The 23575-nt window shown below is 38.9% G+C and overlaps 1 protein-coding gene across 13 annotated transcripts in view; it reads left to right on the forward strand.

Moving 5' to 3' along the window:
* PARD3 (par-3 family cell polarity regulator) overlaps positions 1-23575 on the forward strand; it is a 448911-nt gene that overhangs the window by 313381 nt on the left and 111955 nt on the right. For 9 of the 13 annotated variants that reach the window (XM_082293631.1, XM_082293619.1, XM_082293624.1 and 6 more), the window contains one exon: positions 18569-18679. The exons of the other annotated variants lie outside the window; for them this stretch is intronic. In XM_082293631.1, coding sequence (XP_082149757.1) covers positions 18569-18679 — 111 coding nt within the window. The remainder of the gene's footprint in view (positions 1-18568; positions 18680-23575) is intronic. 13 annotated transcript variants of the gene reach the window in all.

The following is a 23575-nucleotide window of genomic DNA, read 5'->3' on the forward strand; positions in this document are numbered from 1 at the left end:
TAATGGTTTTCTGTGTTGTGCGATTCTTTGACATTCCTCTCCTGAGAGAGAAAAATGGTATATGGTGTCTTTTTTCCCCTTCCTTTTGCCCCTGTCATGTACAGAGTATTTTTATGAAAGTGGATGCCCTCAGGATATGAGAGAGGAAGATTTGAGATGTTATATTTGAAGGTTTTGGAAGATGATGAAATGACACATCTGCTCTGGTGCTGCTGATCACTTACAGTCCCTGCACTTAATTCATACTTCTTCCCAGTGTACAAGCTTGGATATAATTGTTAGATGGGGGACTGGACTGGTGAAGTAAAATATGTTCAGCAAGTGGTCAGTCTCAGCAAAGGATGTGCTGAGGAGTAACATCTTTAGGAGAAAATGAACCTTCAAGATGTTGAGAATAATGAGGAGAAAGAAGCAGCTCTGGGTTTCCAAGGGCAGGAAAGGGAATAGGAGGGAGGCCAGGATAGCTAGTCATGTCTTGTTGAAAATATCTAGGGACAGTCATTCACTGCCTGATAAAATACCCAAACGTACTGAAACAAGTGACCCTTGATATGATCAGAGAAAAATGGCTTTGAAAATTCTTACGGTATGTTTAGATTTATGTAGGAAACAGCTGATGAGAGCAAAAGATGGGGAATATGACTTGTATCCTAACCTGGAGCTTAAGCAAGAAATATCTGCTTTGGTTTTGGAGGTTATTTATGGAATAGATGTAATGTAATTTGAAGCATCTGTGGATTTCATATGTTATATGAAATAAATACATTTTCTGCTCTAGGAATTAATACCTGAGTCCCACATAAACATGACTTCTCAATAGAGAAGCACTGGTATTGAACTTCACAGAACAAGAAAGTATGCTCAAAATTAATCATGTGCATAGATGTTTTTTGTATTGGAGATTGTGTATGTTAAGATCTGGCCTGTAATGTTGATGGGGATGTAAAGTCATAACATATGGTAGGTGATCCTTAATTCCCATTTTAAGTGTTGTAGCATATAGTTGGGTAAATCAATGCACTGAATAACCAATGCAAATGTAATATCCCCAGATTACCATTAAAATCTAATCCTAATTAGATTTAATTACATTTAAAATGATTACTGGCAGCCTTGCAGTGTTGTATCTTCCAGTTCTGTGAGAGGAAGTAGATAATTCTGTTTGCAGCCTTGTTTAGCTGAAATCAGATATACTGCTGGCTATTTTTTTCTCCCACACAGCTGTTTCCAAGGTGCACTGGACATGTCCAGATTCATAAACATACTATTTGTAGCTCTGAATTATACATTTTAACCACATTAGCCATCTGAGACCACTGACTAGGCATTTGGGAGAATAACCTACATGGATTACTGTTGCTTGTTACATGACTTCCTTGTATTGCCTTATTCTGGTTTTCATTTAAGTTTCTCATTGTAATGTCTGTGAGGAGATGAAAAGCAACTCACAAAGGCTACACCACTGATTTAGTAATAGCCTTCTTTCTCTTTCATTTAATAGCCATCTTCAGACTTTTAACTAGGCACAATAACTAAAACATGCCAGAGTTGTGTAAAATACTGTTGAATTATATCCTAATCAGCAGGACTGGAAAATACCTCAAACTTGATAAAACTAAATCTGTGGTCTGATTTCTATCATTCAGTAGCTTAAGAAGCAGCAATAATGCCATTTTCTGTGGAAGCATGACTAATAGGGCTTTGTATTGGTGAATGACACTTACTGATATATGGACTTAAAGGAAAACACGGGAATGAACTCCGAAAGTTAGAATTTTTTTTTTCTTTAGTGCTCATGGAACAAAACATCATAAATCTTGAGTCTTGGAACACAAAGGAGGAGGAGGTTAGTGCTTAAACACCCGTCAGCTGCATCATTTCAAATTTGGAAGGTCATTGTGTGCACACTGGATTGTGCCTGGGTTTGCTAATGCTCATATGAGAAGCTTGCCGACAGCTTGCAGTGCTTGTGCTGAGACTTTCATCAGAAACGCTGAGCTGGGTCGTTGGTCAGGTAAATGGAATCTGGGCCGTTTGTGCTCTGGTTTTTGCCTGCTGCTGTTACAAGCCAGCTGGCACAACTGTCATTAAGTCCACATCTGCTTTTCCCCTTCTGCCACCGGCTAGAAAATGCATGATCTGTTATAATTATAATCCTAGATGCAGGGTCTAGGCAGGATATCCTTTCAAACTTCAGAGGAGGAACACCGTCCTCATCCTGCCTGCAAGTTGGATACTGTTGATGCACCTTTTCTGTGCTCTTCTGGGCTACTTTGTCCTGATCCATTTTCAAAGTTTCAGCCAGCCACTGGGACACACAGCATCAGAAAAGCCTTTCAAATGAAATCAGCCATGCAGCAAATTGTCATCTTTGATGCAGACAATTACCCAGGACTCTTACAAGTGTCTTTCAAAGCATTTTCATATTCCTCACTTCCTTTTTTCCAATTAAAACTAAATACGGGACTGAAAGAGATAAGCTTGGCTGGAAATAGCTTTTCTTTTTCGGAAAGGAAAGCCATGCTCCTTCCTTTCTGTGTTCACTTTTTTGCCTTCTTGTTTCCTGCTGCTCGATGGAGGCAGTAGCTTTGAGGAGAGGTGTGTTTCATTGCCTGCAGCCCCAAGCACACCGGCTTTTGACTAAGATGTCATTTGGGGCAGGGGGTAGTGGAATAGCAAATTTATATTTCTAAACCAAACAAGTTCACATAATCTGTCAGGGATTTAAGGAATGCAGCTTCATTAAGTGGTTAGTAAACTCTATGACTTTTAAACGAAACACAGAAAGCAGTGGTATGCAATTGTGCAAGGGAGATTTGAAGTGGGAGATTAACATAATCGTATGTGGCTTTCTGGTTTGTCACTCTGACAGAAAGCAGGGCTTTGCTCTATGTGTTCTTAACACTGGATTTTCCCAGAGTAAATCTTGAACTTGTAAATCTGATGGTGGTATAGTGTATGGGGGTTTGGTTGTTTTGGTTTTTTTTTTTAAATTTGAATAGAATCAGGGCTCTTGTTTCCAACATCCTGAAGTAAGTGTCAGGATGACTTGTTACTAGAGACGAGTTCATAGTGGCTGCTAACATATTCTCCCAGTGTTCTTCCTTTGCTTGTCAGCGACTTTAAATAGAGAACCTTTGACACCTTCAGCACTGTCTTTGCCTGCAAAGCAAGTGAGGAAGGCAGGCGGGGTGACAGCTGAGCCCTCCGCCATCCTGCCCGGCGTTCTGTGCACTTCTCTTCCAGGCCTGCTGGATGAATATAGAACGCAAGTGTCAAGGATGACACCTTCTTTATAATCTCTGCAAAGCCAGCCTTTTCAGGGAAGAATTTGTTGACAGTTCAGAGATTCAAAGTCAATTTCAGTTTAAGCTCATATAGAAATAGGATTTTTTCCTCCACCTCATGTAATAATTGAAGACTAACCAGGCCGTGCGCTAGTCCATAACGAAGTATCATAAATACTGTCTTGAGACATGAAGCATTTTGTTAGGTGAAAAGCTCTATTAATGACATTCGCTTTGTTATCTTTTGGAAATGTTCTTTGGAGGCTTAATTCACTACTGATAGCACCTGTACATTGGTATACATTGTGGATGCTGTAGATTATGTTTTTAAAGCAGAGCCGTCTTTGAAAATCCTTTTTAAAAACAGGAATAGGAATGTTGACTTAGAAGAAAATGAATGCAACTTAATATATTTTTGTATCTGGGATGACATAGGTGGTTAAGTCATATTTTTGTAAGGTACTTAAGTTGGCAGCTGGAGGACAGCTGATCCTTTTCTAAAAGGCAAAGCTCGAACTTACTACTGCATTTCACTTCCCAGGAGCAATGATCTGTATTTGTGGTGTGTTGGCAGGCTGATGCCGCCTGTTAAAATGTTAACATGTCCTACTGTTGTGCAAAGAAGTACTCATTAAAGGCATAATTATGCAACACTTCAGTGAAAATGGCAAAATGGGAATAAACCAGTGTATGATTTCTGGAATAGAATACACTGGCATAGAAATAGTTGGTGAGCACCTGTGTTTCCCTGAATTCAGTAGGAAAACAGTAGGTATAAAGCTTTCAGAGGCCTTATTTAGGCTTTTAAATTGTTACTTCTGGAAAAACTAAGAGGAACACAGGTTTTATAGAAAGAATAAGAGAGAAGGATATATTAGAAACATGGTGGCAGTGGGGTATAGAAGTAGTATTTCCCCCATTTTGAATCTGTTGATGACTTTGGGACAGAAAAAAAAAAGATAGAAGGAACTGAAGAGATACTGAAAATACTGCACTCTCAGAGTGATTTGGGCAAGAAAGGTTTTCTGCTTGGTTCAGCTCCTACTCACAGCAGCCCGGCTTCAACTTTTCATCAGCTGAGTGTCATGCCCAGTTTAGTTTCAAATATCTCCAAGGATGGAGAGTCAGCAGCCTCTCTCAGCAGCCTCTTCCAATGCTTAACCACTCTCCTGGTGAAAAGTCCTTGGTAAGATAGGAATGAGAGACACTGAATAATCCCTGGTACAAAAAATGTGAATCTATCAACTGTATTTATCCTTCTCATGAATCAAGAACATGCAGATGTATGATAAGTTTTTCATGCAAAAAATTTAAATTTTAAAGGACCTTTGTGATAAGCTATTACTCTCGGGGACTGCTGCCCTCACAGGACTCAAGAGTGTAGGAACTAGCACACCTGAGCCTGTATTTGAGGCTGTGAGCCACTCATGACATTCATGACATGCTAAGTGTTAAGGAAGAGCTTATCTATAAAGAGGTTTCTTTTCGTTGTGCTTCCAAGCATCTTATTCTAAATTGTCTTGGACTGGCAACCATTAGGATACTGAGCACGATTGGCTGATATGGTAATAGTGTCTTGTCTTATATGATCCACTGAGCTAGACAGGAGGATTATTTTCTGTGGAACTGAGGAAGAAACAGTTGACAGAAATCTTCCTTTCTGCTATTTCATGCTACACCAGCAAATGTCACCTGTTTTTTATTAAATATCTAAAATTAGTGTTGTATTAATGCTGATACTTTTCATCCTAAAGTACATATATCAAGTAAAACCTTAGGCATTTGTAGTTCAGCCAGTTGTAAAAGAAGGAAGTAAATTTTGCTTTTTAGTTCTGCTCATGTTTGGTTGATTCCTTAGGATTTAATGTAAGAGCATAAGAATTTGGTCACACATGAGTTAAATGATACCCAGGAAATTCCTGTACCCCAGTACTTTGCCTCTGACAGTGATCAGTAGTAGCTCCCAGGGGTGGAATACCAGAACTGGGTGACTGTATACAGCTCTTCCCAGGTCTGTCTTCCAGACTTTCAGTGATCTGTAGCTCAGGGATTTCTTGAGACAGTGCCTTTGTGCTCAAGTACAAAATACAGTGTGTGTGCATATTCTGTCCTGGGCAGTTGGTACTGTTACTGATAATTTGAGGTATATGTACCTAATTCCAAAATACTACAGAATTTGAAGTGTGCCATATACAAAAATGTGTTTTAGTGATTGTGTGAATGACTTTTGTATCAAGGAGCTGCTTTTGCATTTCAAGTGCCCAGACCTGATTGCGCTGCGCCGCAGTAGATCTGACTCATTATGTCAGCATTTTATGGCACTCAGGTAAGCGTGTTTAGAAAGCAGCAGTAAACGTTTTTGATGTGCAATAACATTTCAGTAGTTAATGTGGTGTTCCACCACATATTAAATTTTACCACTTCTGTGCAAACTTACAATAAGCAGAAGTGCAAGAAAAGGCTGTAGATGTTTGTAAAATAGATCCTGCTGGATTGAATTCAAGAACTAGTTTTACAGTGTATGTTTGGTCTAGCTGATGATGTGGTTAATGGTAAATTTTGAAATGTTTGCTTTTGCAGAAGATAAATTCTTAGTTTCTACAAATGTTAACACTTTTTTCAGGACTTTGTTGCTATCAGTCTTGTAGGTCCTAGTCCAAAAAGAAAAAAGAACATAGTATAGTTTCATGAAACTACTTGGTGAGCTTGACTTATTTCAATAAATATAATAGCATACTACTGATATGGCTGTTTTAAAGAGTTTGTATTTTATGTTGAAAGTGTTTTAGAAATGCTGTATTGGTAGAGAAAGTCTCTTATAAATAACTAGTTCAGTCAGTGTTAACTTGTGTTAACTGACTGTTTACTTCATAGACTTAGCTTTGTCAATGAAGTCTATGTAATTAGTCCTTATGTTTTTTTCTGCTTGCAATTCAGAAAATTCCTGGAGTTTGGCAAGCTGGTTAAAATTTCAAGAGGAACTATTTTCTCATTTTAAAAATAGGATAGTACCTGGTCCATGCTAATGTCTCCAGGGGTTTTGATGTCCTGTGGTGTTTCCCATATTGTATAAATATGAAATATATATATGCTAAAATCATATGCTAGAGCTTCCAGATACTGGTGTTGAGTTTAGTTTGAAGGTGGATGGATGCTGGATGGATGCTGGATAGATGAATCACTGAAAATGTATGTAATTTCCTTTTTCATGCTATGCTGTTATAAGTTGTAAATGAATGTCTAATCAGTAACAAAGTTTATGGATTAGCTCTAAAAGATCTGAAATAACAAAAATATATCTAGAATTGTATCTTTATCAGCAATTTTGAGTACCACAATAATGAAAGTAGCATATTTTTATACCGGTTGCAAGTGCCTCTAGCATATTCAACACCGGGTGTGTTTAGTATGCAAGCTGAACTGCTGTTACACATTTCAACAGCAGTATACCACAAATAAATCTCAAATATTTCACAATGTTGTTATAGATGCTATCGTTGTCTTTAACACATAGTGCTAAAATCCTGAAATTCAGAGCACAACATGCTGGCACAAGCAGGAGTTTCAGATGTAGTGTGACAATTAAAGTATTTCTTTTTTCTGATGTTGCTGAGCAGGTAATGATACCAACAATATTATAATCTGTAACTGCTCGGAGTCCTGGTGTCATCTGTAGAGCTCCAAATACTTCGCTAGTTTGGTTTGCCTTTTATAACCCCAAAGGAGGAAAACTGCTTGTGTAAGATAAATAAAATATGAAGAATCAGTGCCATTTTCATTGTTGTTTTTTTTTTCAAGATTTATTTTAGGCTGTATAATCAGAATAAGTAGTAAAATGGCAGTGCTAATTGTTGTATACTGTGTGCAGCACGGAGCGTGAGGAGAGCTGTTATCATTTGAAGAAGAACATCTCAAGAGCCAGATATCTTTGAAGTCAAGTCTGGGTTTATTTTAAACATCATCTGTCTGGGTTTCTAAATAAATACAGGCCTAGTCATTTGCTTTCTATAGTGCCTGAGCATGTAGAAATAAGAACAAAAATGTCAGTGTGTATGGGACTGGTCCAAGTCTGAGATAGTCTGTGCTAGGAGCTTATTTCTATGGTGGCTGGACCAAAAAAAAACCAACTCACCACCCTACATCTCTTGTCTGTAATTAGTCCCGAGCAAGTCCTGCTTTGTACATCTCTTCAATCTGAAAAAAATCTCACCTCCCAGCTTGGCCCTAAAATAATCAGCAGTGTAAATCACAATTGATATAGATATTTCAACTGCTGTCACCATGAAGACAGCTCAAGCTCTGCCTACTGGCAGCTACAGGATACCAGGCATCTCCAGGGCTCCAGGCAGCTCTGGGCAAGCCCTGGAAGCAGCTGCTACAGGGACTTGCTGTCAGCCTGCTGTCCCAGCAACAATCCACCTGAATCTTACTGCATCTACTCCAGAGATGGTTTGTTCCGGTGGTGCTGCTGCAGTGCAAAGTCTCGCTCTTCATTTTCCACCCAGAAGATAACTGCCTGTGTAAACTAAATTTTCGTGTTCCAGGGCAGAATATCAGCTGATAGAGACAGAAGTATGTGAAGCCAGCAGTGGCATATTAATATTTACTACCCAGAGCTTTGGTTCAGGCTAAGTCCCTTTGCCACAGCCCTATCTTTGTAGCAAACTTCCAAAATAATGTGCCTGTTATTTTTGGCTCTCTGCTTTTTATGATAGTATAGATTCATAGAATCACAGAATGGTTAGTGAAATTTAAAGATCATCTAGCTCTAACCCCTCTGTCATGAGCAAGGACATATTCCACTAGACCAGGTTGCTCAAAATTCCATCCAGCGTGGGGCACTTAAATGAATTGTGTTTTAGAGTACGTTGTGAAGGTGTCCTGTTGGCATTATTTATTTGGTTACAGAATTAAACCTTCTTTTTTAGCCACAAGGAGACTTGGGTGGCACTGTGAAACCCTAAACTGTAACCTACAGCCATCAGCTCTAGGGTGCTGTAGCTCAGTGAGGGGAATTGCTTTTTGGTGTCGTAAGCATCCTCTGAGAAGACAATGACAGCTTCACACTTGTCTGGTTTTAGGAATATTTTGTTTAGACTTGGCCCACAGATCCACAGTGTTGACTGTGGTCTTCTGCTGGAAATTGACTGTGGCTTCTCTACCTCCTATAAGTAATATGTGAATGAGCCTAAAGATATGGAGACATCACCTATTGCTTAATTTATCCTACAGTGGTTATTTTCTAGGAGGTGTGTATCAACAAAGTTTTCTGGTAACTGGCAGAAAAAGTGCTGACTGACGTGTTAGCATTTCTAGGTAATGAGATCTGTAGGGAAAATATAATCTTTGGAAGGTTCTGGATGAACTGCAACTAGTTTGATTAACTTTTTGTGTGTCTGTATTAGCTTTTGCTGATTTTATAGAGTGTAATTTCATGACTGCAAGACTTAAGTTCTTGGAGTAATGTTACTGCAATTTCCTGGTCTTAGCTTGTGTCTTACATTTCTGTCCTAATTTCTCTGCTGTTGCATGTGCTTAGTGAGCATTTTTAGTGATTTTCATGTTGTAGCTCATGTTTACCTAAGGCAGGCCTATCAAGCAAAGCGTTTTGGTTGTAAAATGGAGCTATGATGACTCTTAGTATTACTGAGGGATTTTTTTCCTTTTCTGACAGGAAAGTGTTGAAGCAGATTTCTCTTGCAACTTTTTATTCTCTTTTTCTTTGGCCATCTCTTGAGTGCCAGTAAAATGGGTGGGTTTTTATGTTTCATTAGCATTTCTTATAAGGTCTGCCTTTAGACCAGTACCCATTTTCTAAATTGTACTTCTTCAGGGTTGCAAAAAATCACGGTAACCAGATGCAGTATTTGTCTCTGGCCTGGCAAAGTGTTGGATTTAACAAAAGAAGCTAATAAAAATGTTCAAATTGACCCTTCTCATCATTTGGACTTCTTGGAGCTCAATCAATCACTCATTATTATCAGAGTTACTCACACAGAGGCAGAAGTGCTAGTGTTTCTCATAATCAGCCCTTGAGCCAGACATAATTTGCAATTTGAAGCATTGTATTTGGAAACAATAATGCATTAAAATGAACAGAGCAGGAATTAGAAGTATATTTGTGGAGAGAAGACGTTGACGAGTAGCCGTGGTTTAAACCTGTCTCTGAGGATCCTTAGTGGACACTGGCAATTAGAGACATACAGTGCAGTATTGTTTGTACCTAAATGGGTCCACGATATTTAAACTCTGTTGAGTGAGACAAATGCAACAGCAGAGGTTGCCCACCTTGCAGCGTGGCTGCAGAGCAGCAGTGGGCAGATGGGGGCACCGGGGTAAGGCGGTGTCACCTGTTTGGCCCAGTGTGAGCCAGAGATGGAGGGCTGAACCTGGCACTGGGATGTAGGATTTTACTTCATCCCAGAAAAATTGCCTATGCTGTGGAAGAATGACTGCTTCAGATTGTCAGGAACTTGTTCATGGTGGCTGCGGTTGATGCTGAGAATTTGGGAATTTTTTGTTATCCCTATGTATGGCATTATGTATTGCAAAGTAGAGAGTTGTATGTGTGCTTTTATGTATGCAGTCTGTGAGTTAGCATACTGCAGGCCGTCACTCAAGCTTTTTCAGGAGCCTGCTCTTTATAAGTGAGGCTTGGTTTTTTTTTTTGGAGTTTGTATTTACAGTCTTTCAATTACTGTTTAGTCCCTTACTGCCCAGTACTGCACTTTAGAACAGGGCACTGCAGTCTTGATGGGCACATTCTGTGTGAGAGGGGTGACAGGAGAATTTTTAAGCACATTAAATCACAGTACACAATACAAAAATCACAGTACAAAAGTATGAGAATATATATATATAAATTATAAAAAGACTGAATTAGCTTGGCTGGGTCACATGTATGAGGTAGAGCTACTTTCTTCAATGACAAGTAGCACACAATGTATCAAATCTAAGCTTGGGGCAAGTAACTGTGGTCAATAAATGCTCCCTGTTTTGAATACACACATAGCATTAAAGAGCTCAGGTCACAAACTTTAAAATGCTTAGACTGTTATGAAATGTCCATTAAAATGTCATCTACTACTTCTGTGGTTGCTCCCATCATTGATGACTGTTAACAAATTGTACCTAAACAGAAGCTTTTTTTGATATTCCTGACTTCTTCAGGGATGCCACAGTCCCCAGTTTAACAGGTTTTGGCTGACCACCATGAATATGAATTATTTATGGCAACTTTTACTGCACTGTGGTATTGCTTACTGAGTAGATTTGGACATCTCTGTTTGCTGTCTTGCTGTTGTCTTTCCAGTACTACCGTTGTAAAATTTTTCATACTTCCTTTGACCTTCTCAGACTGCTTTTCAACTACAGTAGTTTGAAGTAGTTGTTAGAGTTTTTTTCTGATTTCTTGTGCTTTTTAAATCTATTTATTAGTGCTGTCCATGGTTCCAGCTAGCTTCAGGCAATCATGAGTAGGAATGCAAGAAGATTATCTTCTGTTTAGAAACTTGCAAACAGATGGTCTTTCCATAAAAGAAATCTGTTTTTAAAAGTTCCACCATTTTATTCTGGAAGTAAATATTAAAAATGCTTAAGTTGTGAAAAGAGAGCGCCTTGGTGTGAATAATATTCTGCCTGTTGTGTCATGCCTTTCAGGAAATGTTATCAAAACTGTTTATGAAAATAATTGAATGAAACCTCATGACATGTCTCTTGGTTTGGCATCATACCCGTTTTCAATGAAGTTGGGATACTGACTCAAAAGACAGGCAGATTACATTTCACTGGCTGGAAACAGTAATGGATCACATATGTTGTTTGCACTTCTTTCCAGGAAGTTGTTGTGGGAATCACCGGTGCTGTTGTACATGAAGTGTTGCGATACGTGCGCTGTCCTGTCTGTTCTCTTTGAGCAAACTTAGTTTGGTGAGATGTACTAGAATACCCCCTTGAATGGGGCTTAAAAATGTTTTTTTAATGTTTCCAAAAAAAGTGATCCAGAGGCTGCTGAGTGTGAATAGAATGTGTGAATAGAACACAGAAGACCTTCACATGCTTTACAGTATTCAGGCCCAAGGTGGGCACTTCAGAGGGCTGCTATTTTGCAGTAACAGCCACTTTGTTTCTCATGCTTTAAATTTCTGTGTTTGTGGCTGAGCATGTGAGTTTCTTTATTGCTTGAAGGCAAACGTCACTGGCCTGAAGAGATACAGGGTATTCTTCATTTTCATGAGTTACCTATGACCTTTTGTAATGTGCTTTTCTTGGTTTGTGACAGCAGGGTTCTCCAGGAACCCCCCTGGCAGGGGTCTTCTGCTGAATGTTGCACCAGAAGGATTGCTGCTCTATCAATTTTAACATAGGCAAGGAAATCCATGGAAAACGAAGCTGTCAATGTCTGTTTTAATTATGCCCACAAGCTCCGGCATCAAAGTGCCTGGACATCAGTGCTTCTGTGTCATCGCAGGACAGTGCTGCTGCTGAGTCACTCCAGCAGTCACTGGACTCCATCCCAACAATTAGCATTGGATCTACTATTTGATGAGTAGCATGTGATAACAGGCTATTTCTAGAAATCCGTTGCAAATATGTAAATGTTTACACTTAAGAACATGTTTTTAAAAATAGCACTTGCACAATTTTGCTTGGAATGGAAGGCTTCTAAACCTTCAAGTCATCACTGAAGAGGGTGGCTTTTGTTTGTGTGCTATGCTAAATCCTTGGTTTTTGTTTTTTGGGGTTTTTTTTAGCAACAGAATGGTTTTGTGTGTCACAATACTATGTTGCAATATAAATCTTATGATTTTGTTGATACAGTAGGGTGAGAAAGATTACAGAAATCATTGCAAAATCATTCAAATGTTTACATTATGTGTGTCTGTGTGTGTGAATACTGTTTGCTACTATGGGTAAAAGAGCATGCCTTGAAGATAGAAAACACTGACAAAATAGCTCAAGACACCTACCAATTGTTAATTTTTAATGATGGACTTTTTTCTATTAAGGAACATAATGCGACTGAACTTCTGTCTCAATCAGTTTTTGTTTTTTTTCATTAATCAACTAATGCATGTTTCTTCTGTAGCTCTTTATTCTAATGAAATATGTGGATGATTCGGCAGACAACAGTGATCTCATCAGTAACGCATCAGAGTAAAATCCTTTTAGCAGATTACGTGTATATTATTTTTGTTATATCAAGGATGCTGATACATGTTCTTTTAAACTGAATTTTTTTTGAGACAACTTGTAAATGTGGAATTTGTTGTTACCACTCATGCGTACTTCTTGCTTCACTTGTTCTATCTGTATTTGTCTATTTATGCAAAATCACTTACATGTTCTTTATGTCACGTGTATTTTATGTACATTTCACTTTTTTTTATATATGGTATCACGTTGTAGCTTGAGCTTGTTCTTTAAATGTTCTGCTATGCTGTCTTCTCTGTTGAGCCTCATACTGTTCATTTGCTTTGATGCACTGGCCCAAAGCCACTGAAGGCACTTGTTAGTCAGTGCCTCTCTGTTCAGTGTGATAGACTTCGGATTAGGTCACCTCCTAGTTGGTGACAGTCATTCAAGCAAGTAAGCTTGAAAGTGAGCCAGCTAGGGACTGTCAGAGAGGTTTGGGTATTCATTTTAGTTTGATTAGATTATCCAGAGTTCATGAGATTTCCTATTTGAGAGTCAAGCTTATGGCATACAGGTCTGTGTTCTCATCTTTTTATTAATAACAATGTGACAAACCAGTATCATGGGGCCTGAGGGTGGTCCTTTCCTCTAATGTGACTTGTCTGTTATGTACTAGAGATCATAGATTTAAAAGATGGTCCTGTTACGGTTTTTAGTTTCTGCACTTACTGTGATTCCTGTTGTTGGCTGAATTTGAGGATTAAGTCTGTGGATCTGTGAATGTGGCTTTGAGCATTTACACTTATCTTGAAACTTTCTCCAACCCTTAGTGTAAAAAGAGAATTAAGAAGATAGAAATTAAGTAGAACTCTGGAGTATCTTGGCAATTAGAGTGAACAAGATTTCAGCAGCTCTCTTTCATCAATTTCTCACACTCTTGGACAGACAGGGTATTTTTAATTTACAACCTGTATTTCAATTAGTCTTAGAAGTTTTTTCTTTGCTTGTGCAGCTACAGAATAAAATTAAACTACATTTTAGCTATACTTTTTATAACAGGGTTTAAATGAGAGACCTACTGAATAAACAAGCTGTTACACGAAGTAAACATTGTTAGTATTATGAAGAGATTATTCTATAACCATACAGTTTGTGTCCTCAAAGAAGTACTAAGCTATATCTATGAAAGGATATGTTTATGAACAGAATGGTAATTTTTTTATTAATTGTGGTTTGGAGGAAAATGTGCACTTCTTTTCTGCTCTTTATTTTCTACCCTGAGTAATATTCTGTACTCTGCTTCTAAGAATTGAGATTGAGGGAAGTGGTGGCCACAGGTCAGTGTTGTGCTTTGGTGGCTGCAGGTGCTTCAGAGGAGCAGGTGTAACTCAAGCTTTAGCAACAGAACTGTTTTCCTCATGAATATGGTAACTTGGTGAGACAGTAGTGTGCATAATTTGGTTGCACATCATGTAGTAGCTCATGTCTGTGCATTGGTATCTTGTGCAGTGATTTAGGCTGGGCTTTTATAGCTTGCAGTCAAATTGTTGGCACTGAGCATAGCAAAAGAAAAGAGCTTGGAATTAGATTCTCCAGACTGTCTGAACATCAGTGCCACAGATGCTCCTTTTCTGCATGGTTTTGGTTTCTAGTTCCAAAATTAGTAGTTTCTACCTTTGTTTTTAAGTGCTGTCCTCCTTTTCACTAATGCAGGGAACATTGCTGGCACAGATGCTGAGCGATGGAGTTTTCATGTACGTATCAGAAGGTTGTCATTTCATTTGCATTTTTAAGAACTCCAATGAGTATCCCAGCATCCAGCCCCCCAGGAGTGAGAATGAGACCATCTCAGGTTCAGACAAGCACCTGAAAATCACCAAGGCACTCTAGGCTTGAGGCACTCTAACCAGCAGAGAACTGCTCCTGTGTCTGGGGAGGGAGCAGCCGGGGCCAGGATCACAGTGCTTGGCTGTATCCTCAAGGCCTTGCAAAAGCCTAGATTCTCTCTGACACAGGAGAAATGGATGGTGATTTCTGTTTTACAAGGGAGATATCTTTGATTGCACTTCCTGAGTTTCAGTCTTAGGCTGTTCTCAGTAAGTGAGCAGTCACTTCAGTCAGAGAACTTATTATGTGGGTGTGTCAGGCCATTCAATATATGGATTATGAAAAAAATAGAATTGGAAGCAGTAAGGTTCCAAATTTGCCATGGGTCATGCATGGGACATACATCCTAATTCCATCTCTCCTTCCTTTTGAGTACCTGAGCAGTAAAGAGGTAAGATTCACGATGCAAAGCCTGGTGGCTTGCAGGGAAGGTGTCACACACATGAATGTTCATGGGGCAAGTTGGGGACTAGACCAGTTGCACTTGTAAGGAGGTGAAACTTTGACACAGGTAAGCCAGATCTTTGCTTTGAGCCAATGCATTCAATTCAGGCTGTTGTAAATACTGGGAGTAATTCTGGGCACCTGACGCAGACTTTTGACACACCATTAAACAAAGGCCACCAAAGAGCAGCAGACAGGGCTTTACCTCTGGCTGTGGAGACAATGCACAGTAACTGGGGGATGTTTTGAAGGGATATTGCATAGACTGCTTGAATTTCACAGGTCTGAATAGTCCTATTTCTAAGTGTCCTGCTTCAGTTAATATTCATGAATAGGAAACATCATGGATATGAGTAGGAAACATCTACCTGAAGAAATTAGGACAGGTGATTTTCAATAGCTTTACACCAGTGTAGTCATACCACAGTACAGCTGACAGAGTTTTAACAGCTGGCTTTAATGGTGTGCCCTAGCATTGCTGGATGTTGCATTTCTGTAGTTAAATTTAGCTTGAATATGACTGTTAAATAAATAATTTATAAATGTCTGTTATAAATTTGGTGGAGAGGATGCTGATTTGGCCTGTGGGTTTCATTATGACTATAAATCATACTTCATGAAGCAAACACTTTTAATAGAAGTAAATAACAAACACATTTATTGCTAGCAAGAGTAATCTTACCAAGCACTCTGAATGATGTTTGGAGTGGGGAGTGTTGACTGCTCCTACAGAAATAAAGGAGGTGTATGGGGGTGTACAAATGTATCTCTGTCAGTTCTTTTCAGCACCTTTCTCAAGTGCTAGGTGGCTCTCTCAGCATCTTGAGATGCTATCTTAGCATCTTCTCAAAACTTTGTGATTGTTAAACCACAATTAACACAATTGTGCATTGTGCTAAAAACATGAAGCCACAATCAGGGAGGGGGGAGGATGGTGTTTGTTATTCTGGGTTCCAGGGTAGGGACAGTGCAGTTAATGTTGCTGAACTTGTTACAGGCAGTGGTGATTATGGCAGATATATCAATTCTGCGCGTGACAAAGTCCAGAGAAGGCACCTGTGCAAGACCACCATGGTTCATACTCTGCCAGGCTGTCCACTGCTGGGATGACCACTTGAGCTTTTCAGAGATGGGCACTGGAAAGTCTCCGATCAGAGTGGGAACAATATGGCCACCCTCTGAAATGCCTGGGAAAGAACCAGAGCTGTCTTCCAGAGACTTTTATCAGGCTGGTCCTCAGGGGCAGAAGGAATGTTAATTCTCAGACGACTGGAAGAAAACCCTGAAAAAGAAGAAGAGTTGTTGCCACAACTTGCTCATGACTCAAAGCAAACTAAGCCCTGATGCTGCTCCAAGTGCTCCCTGTGTGGTGCCTACCTCTGCCTCTGTGGGAATGCACATGAGCCCCATGTGCTCTGGACTTGTGTGGTTGGATCTGGAAATTCAAACCACTGAATTTTGCTAGGTTTGCATTACATGTTAACATTAGAAATGCTCTCCTCACAATCATGCAGCCTGACCAGACATTTACTAGATTGCTTACAAGGATTATTAGAAATTTCCTGTGTACTTTATTTTTTTAATAAGGTATTGATTTCAGTATATATCTGTTCATACTTGCAATGAATTGATTTATGGTGGCAGAAATTCTGTTTTGCTGCCAAAATGTAATGGGCAATAACTAATTCAATTTTTTTCTTTTTTTCCCCCCATTTTTTTTTAAACCACGATTTCTTTTCAAAAATAAACTGGTACTCCAGAATTTAACTCCTTTGCTTTGCCTGACATTTTAAATGGGTTGAGGAAGGACAGGAGACAGAAGCAAATGTGAGCATCCCAGAGAGGCTGTGGTAGAGTGCCACATATGTTGCTTGTCTCCTTACAGCTCTGCATGTTCCATCAGTCAGACCCATGCTGCCACCTCAGGCACTCTCTGTGCATCAGGGTAGAATGGCTCCATTCCACTGTTTTTCTGCCAAAAGTCTCTGGGCTAGAGGTTATAGGGCTCTTTTAAATTAACCAATCTCTTTTGTCTGGTGTGCAACATCCAGAACTTGATTTGAATCTCTTGTGTCATATATGTAAATGCTTTGTATAATGGTTTTAACTACTCTCTAATAAATAGGTGGATGTTTTAAGAGATACATGTTGGTGTTTTGAATGACTGAATTGAAGTATGTCAGTTTTACGTATAACATAAAATCAGAAACTTTAACTTTACACCCTATTTTGCATTTCTTAACACTATAATGTCCTCTGCTTATCCCTTTTCAGGTGGGTAATAATAAACAGTTTTAGTTTTCAGATGCCTGAATTACTGTGGAAATGAGCAATCTGTGTGGAGAACAGGCACACACTTTAAAGTTTAGGTACATGCTCCTATGCTGTATTTTTGCATTTTGGTTTTAAAGAGCTGCCTTAAGAGCCATAAACATGATTACACAATATAAATAATATCTCTTGACTGAATCGCCAGAAATTAATCATTCTGCAGGGCTTCTGTGTGGTATGTCATCATCCCACACAATGACTTTGTCCTAGAATCAAAAGGAACAAATGGGAAAATATTATAAATGCCTGGTGAACTGTAAATATTTTAAAGATGTTACATTAACAGGTGAGAAGGAAGCTTTAAGAAGTCTGTGGTTTATTTCACTGTTTGTGAGCATTTGTGGTGTCCTGTCAGCACTGTTGCTAGACATGTTTGATTACAAGTCTCACTGCTTTAATTTCACTTTTGATGTGAACCTGAGTGTGAAGGGCCACGGTGTCAGTCAGCTCTCAGATGAGTGTTTGGTATAAAAAGAGTAAAATTCTTGCTGCTTTTGGTGTGATAAATGATGCCACATTTAATTGGTATATATACTGTTTAACAGATACATGTGAGCCCTTCTGCCTTAAATAGAAAATTTTCATCTGAAGTTTAGATCTATTTAAAGGTTATATTAAAGTGTTTGTTTGGTTCGCTCCACTCGAAAGTCATTACTTCCAGAATAGGTCAGAAATGTCTTAAGAAATATGAATAATTTTGTCCTAATAATAACTGAATATCTCAAATGCCAAATTCTTCACTCCCTGAAAGTTTCAAGAAAACAGTGGAATGTGCAAATATGGAAGAAACCTAATATATTTGAAATGTAGCCTTTAGAGGGGAAGAGGAGATGTGAAGAGGGCAAACTCTGGGTTGGCAGCTCAGACAGCTCCATCCCTCCACTCATCCTCCCACACTGGAACACCCTTGGGGAAGGAGCCATGAGTAAGAGAGTTAAAAAAAACCCCTGGTGCTGAAAAAGAATAAATTGAGTTTTGAATGATGTTCTGTGTGTGGTGAAACGGCCCTTGCAGGGGGTGGGGTGCAGTGCTGTCCCGGGAGCTGTCAGACCTGCAGGTCCCTCTCCCCTCATGTTCATGTGGGGAAGCCTTCGCTTAATGCAAGCATCAGCTGTGTCCTTGGGCAGAGATGGTGTTCTAAAACATTGTTTGACTGTTTAAGAATAGTGACCCCAAAATCCTGGCATAAAAGAGGAATGTGGTACAATTACTGGTTTTTTGTTCTGTTCTTCAGTGAGGAATTCTATAAACTTTTAAGGGGAGTGAAATAAAAAAAAAAAACAAAAAACCAAAAAAACTCATGTAAAAAAAACCAACCTGGAAGCAGCCTGAAAATACTGAAAATTGAGATTCTGAGGTCTTTGCACTTTCCCTTCCTGGTTTCCCAGCAGCCCTTCTTGGAGAACTCTCTTTGTCATAGGAAAAGGAAAATACAGTTTTGTTCATTTCACAAGTTAGATTCTTTTTTTGTGTGTTATTAACAGGTTTGGCAAACATCGCAAAGATGACAAGAGTGAGAAAACTGGTAAAATAAAAGTGCAGGAAGCTCTTACTTCAGAAGAGGAGAGAATACGAATGAAGCAAGAACAGGAGAGGTAGACTTCAGTATTTGCTTAAACCTTGATAGAGAGAGTCTGTTTTTTAAATTAAATAACTGAAGTTCAATTTTCTCTGATGAATTTTCCCACATGTTGGTATGTTTATATACTTTAAATAACAAGACAAAGCTGGATTTATTTTTGACATTAGTATGAACAGCTCCTTTGGCTGTGTTAAGCATCTTTTATAGACCCAGAGCTCCCTTTCTTATTGAGGAGACTGAAGTAATAAAATGAAATGCTTTCTCTATATATTCTATAACTGATTTTATTGACATTTTCAGAAAACAAGTATTTATATAGAATGAAATATGTTTTGTATTTTTCTTCAAAGTTTTGCATATCTAGATTTTTCAATGATAAATTTAGGAGAAACCTAAAAATTATACTTACCAGTATATTTGTCACTGGAGTTCAGTCTATTTATGTGCTATGCAGTCTGTTTATGGAATGATATGTATATTAAACTGCTAATTGTAAAAATGAGTGGTGAGTACCTCTATTTTTCCTTGTCAGCTTCCCTTAACATAAAAAACCCACTATGTAATGTATATGTCATATGCTCTTCTCAATATTTCCAGTCTACTTTTCATCCTGTCTCTTGTAGTCCTAGATATCTGGGGCCTAGGCTCTGGTGTCTCTCAGATCAATTTAGTCAAAATCTTGAGAAGCTTAGGTTATCAATTAACTAATACTGGGGAATGTGAGTGGAGAAACAACCTCTTTGAGTAGACATCACTTCAGTAAAGAGACAAACTTTATAAAGTTTTATGAAGGGTTAATAGATTGACACATTTAGCAGTGAAAGTGAACTATACATTAGAATTATTTATCTAAAAATCATGCTCAGCCATAAATTTAGGATTGATGCAGGAACTCTGCAGGGAAATTTTCTTGTCCTTGTACAGGAGATATCACTAATTAGTCATAATGATCTCTTTAACCATCATCTCTATGCACCTTGGTCTTCTGCAGATAAGAGCAAAAATTGGTGAATGGTGGCTTCATCATTAACAGCTCAATGGAATAGAGAGCCACAGTAACTCTTGTGTAGACTCCTCAGTTAAACCTAAAAATGGTTTGCTTTCAGTTCTTTAAGGGTTGAATGATTTATGGTACAGTTAAGGCAGGCTGGGAGTGTGTGTTTATTAGTTTAACTTGTTAAACTCCAGAAACTTTATCATTTGTGACCATCTGTTTAGATTACATCATGGGAATATTTTACTCTTTAGCAGATATACTATCATAAACTGATGTAAAAATTTACTCTTTTCTTTATCCATCCATTCTGATTGCAGAAGGTGGCTGGATTACAGTGCCTGGATGGTTTTTTACTAGTCTGATTGGTTTTTGTTTTCTCTTTTTTAACAAAAGTGAGGCAGGGTCATTGAATTTATTCCGGTTTTTAAAAGTAAAATGTTTGCAGATTAAATGGTAAAGAGGAAGACTGGAATTGAAGGAAATAAGTGATGAGGGTGTTTGTGCAGCCAACTTGCCTTCACATGGATGGAGCAGCCACAGAGCTCATGCCAGGGGTGCAGAGCCATGGAAAGCTGCTTCGGTTGCTCTGGCCAGCTCAGGGCAGGGGATGGTTGGCCAGACAAGCACCACACTGTGCCCTGGCTTCACACGCTGCTGCTGGGCCTCAGCTGGCCCTTAGGGTTTCTTAGTAACATTAGGTCCCCAGAAAATCAGCCATATACATTTATAAAAGGAAGAAAGACTTGATGCCTGAGTTAGTAACGTTTTCTCTCTCTTCATTCTCTCTCTCTCTCTCTGTCTCTCTGTGTCTCTCTGTCTCTCTCAGTAAGAATGGTGAGAGTATAGACTGTCCATGTGATGATGTAAGAGAGGTTGCAATAGTCACGCTGGGTACCAAGGTAGAATTATGAAATTATTTGTATAGTCCCCAGTGCATGGAGCAAATTCCTAATCCCTGTCCATCAAGTTATGCTAACCAATTTGAATCTTTCCTGGAATCTCATTCCTTGTGTGTCATAAAAACAATTTTATGTGTTCACTGAAGCTGCAGAAAATGCATGTGCCAGAACTTCATAACAGCTTGATGTTATAGTAACATGGGTTCTTCTCCTCCCATTACTCTCTTTCCCTGTGTATTTGCTTTCCTTTGTGTTATAAGAGAATGCAACTTCTTTGGGGTAGTCGCATGTACAACTAATAAAAGATAATAAAATAGCAACCAAATGTGTGAGGTGCTTCCTTATGTTTCTGAAAAATTCAGATGTTGATTTGGTCCACAGAGATGAAATATTTTTGCAGTTAGATTGCAGAGTTTCCGTTTGATCCTGTAAAATAATGATGTTAGATACATGCTGTTAATGAAGAGTACTCTTGCAAATTAACTGAATAATCCCTCAAAATGCTTACTAGGAGACAGAGTAAAATATTACTGTCCGTGTTGGCTCATAATGGCTGCTATTTTAACTTTGTTTTCTGTGGGTTTTTTCTCCTCAATTTTTTTATTAGTGCAATTCACTTGATCTATTTTACTTGGTATTTGATACTATATACCTCTAAAATGATGCAATGCTTTGGGGAAATAGGTAGGATTTAATGAATTTACTATGTATGAGAGGCTAGGAGCAAAAATCCTTAGAGGGGTCAGAGAACAAGTGAACAGCCCATTGAAGAATCAATCATGCCCACAATTTCATGGAATTATTATGCCTTTATAATTTTAATAGTATTGTGCTTACAGTAGTATTTTCTTTAAAACCTAGCGTTCATATGGATTATGAGACAAATAAGAAAATTAATGCTCTTCAATTTACCATGATTAAATTAATAAAATGGCCTTTTATAAATATGTTATTAATAATAATTTCTTGATTCTGTGATTCTTTGATTAAGGAGTGTATCTTTTAAGCTGTGTCTCTCTTAAGCTACATCCTATATATGTTGGATATATATGTATATGGTGCATGTTTACTGACAATCTTAAAGTAAATTTGAACCCAAAATGAAGTTACCTAGTTGAAAATACAGCCAGCTTTCAATGACAAGGAATACTGGAACAATTAGGGGTGTCACCTGATGAGACCACCTACTAGTCTTATGAAAAATTCTGTAAATACTTGCTATTTGTAAATGCTCCAAATGTTGGAGTAACAGTTCACCCAAGACCATAGAACATTGCCTCATGTCACTATGCTTTAACACTGGTTTACTGCACAGAAACAAGTCTGCTTGCATTATCCTTGAGTATCTGCCAAGCACTGATCTGAAAATCTGGCTGGGCTCTGCTGTGCTGTTAGAAAGGGTTCTCTCCAGCAGTTGCACCAGTCAAAAACTCGAGGCAAGATTAGGCAATAGGTTTTCTGAATGTGGCCTTGAGTCTCCTAAGAAAGAGTCTATACTGCAGTCTTTAGGAAGCTAAATAAGAACCAAATTCAGTTAGCTCTGCTCCTGTGCCAGATCACAGCTGTTTTACATGTATGTTAATTTGGGGCCTCTCTTTGCTGTGTGGTCATCTTGTCTATCTATCACTGGACTGCTCACACTGGGTACCACTGAGATGCTACATTCACTCAGGCTGAGAAAGCAGCCCTGGGTCCTTTGTGGTTTTGTTGTAGAAGGTCTTTTATCAAATCCAGACTCTCCTGATGCACCTGTGGTTTGCATATCTTTCTAAAATCTCTTGGATTATACACACTGAAGATGCGTGGAATATCTTGAGCTTTCAGAGATGCTTCCAACTGCTTACAGTTTTACACAAGCATTGCAGTGTTGGATAGACTTAAAAGCAGATTTTGAAACTTTTGTCAGTGACCAAGGAGAATCAGTTCATATGGGTGGTCACCTTGTGCTGTGCTGCTGCATCAAAACCTCTGGAAGCCCACAGACCTTTCTAATCTAGAAACCCTCTACATCTGGTCTTTGAGGGCCTCCCAGAGTAGCTTTGCTCAATATTTAGCCAGCGTGCCCATTGATACCCTGCAACCTGATTGCAGAAATGTTTTCTGAGTTCTTCAAGGCCCTTTAGTGTAGTCTCTTAGGAGACATGAAGATGGAACTGTTTAGAAAACCTCCTGCTTTTGTCTTCTGGTTGTTATTGGTGGCCCTTGCTGGAGAGAGATTCCCCTCCAACAGCAGGTTCTGATACCTTTCTTTCTCCCTCTTCCATCCTTGCATTTTTCCTTCAATTTCATTTTTTGCTGTTCTGTTTTGGGCTGCTTCCCCCCCCCCCCCCTTCTTTTTCTTTCCATTTCAACTTTGTGTTCATTACAAATATAAACCATCAGCAAATCCAAAACCTTTGCCTGTGGTCTTCCCTTCTCTTGCACAGGCATATGCAGTTCTTGGCACACGGCAAGGCCATGTGTGCTGGCCATCTTCAGCCTTGGACCGACTTCTTCTAGCAAAGAAAGTTCTCCCTGACCTGAACAACTTTACTCTTTGTACCTGGGTAGTAGATAACAGAGGACTGAACTAAACGTACCTCTTTGTGAAGTTTTTAAGAAATTCATCTGCATCCAGCATGGTTCACTGCTGGATAATGCTTAAAAGATGAAAGTTGCAATTCTCATGTAATCTCATGATTCAGAGTTCGTGATCCATCTGTGGGCAAACAGTGTTTATGCTGTAATCCGCCTCTAGAGGCACTTCCTCCTCTTGGAAGCAAAGTCTAGAGGATATTTTCTCTGTTTGGTTAATACACAGATTTAAGAGCTTTACTAATGTTCTATAAATCTCTGTGTTACCATAAAAGTGTTTTAATCTTAGTATTGTATTCTTCTTCAACTTCCACTGAAATGGATGCAAAATCAAGTGCTTAAACACCTGTGTTGGGAGGATCAGTCTTGAGGCGATAAGGAGAAACCTTTTGGGAGAGAATTAAAGTGTTGTGCTGCTGGAAGCGCTGTGACAGAGGCT

The sequence above is a fragment of the Coloeus monedula genome, assembly GCF_965178545.1.
Source record: "Coloeus monedula genome assembly, chromosome: 1".
NCBI lineage: Eukaryota > Metazoa > Chordata > Aves > Passeriformes > Corvidae > Coloeus > Coloeus monedula.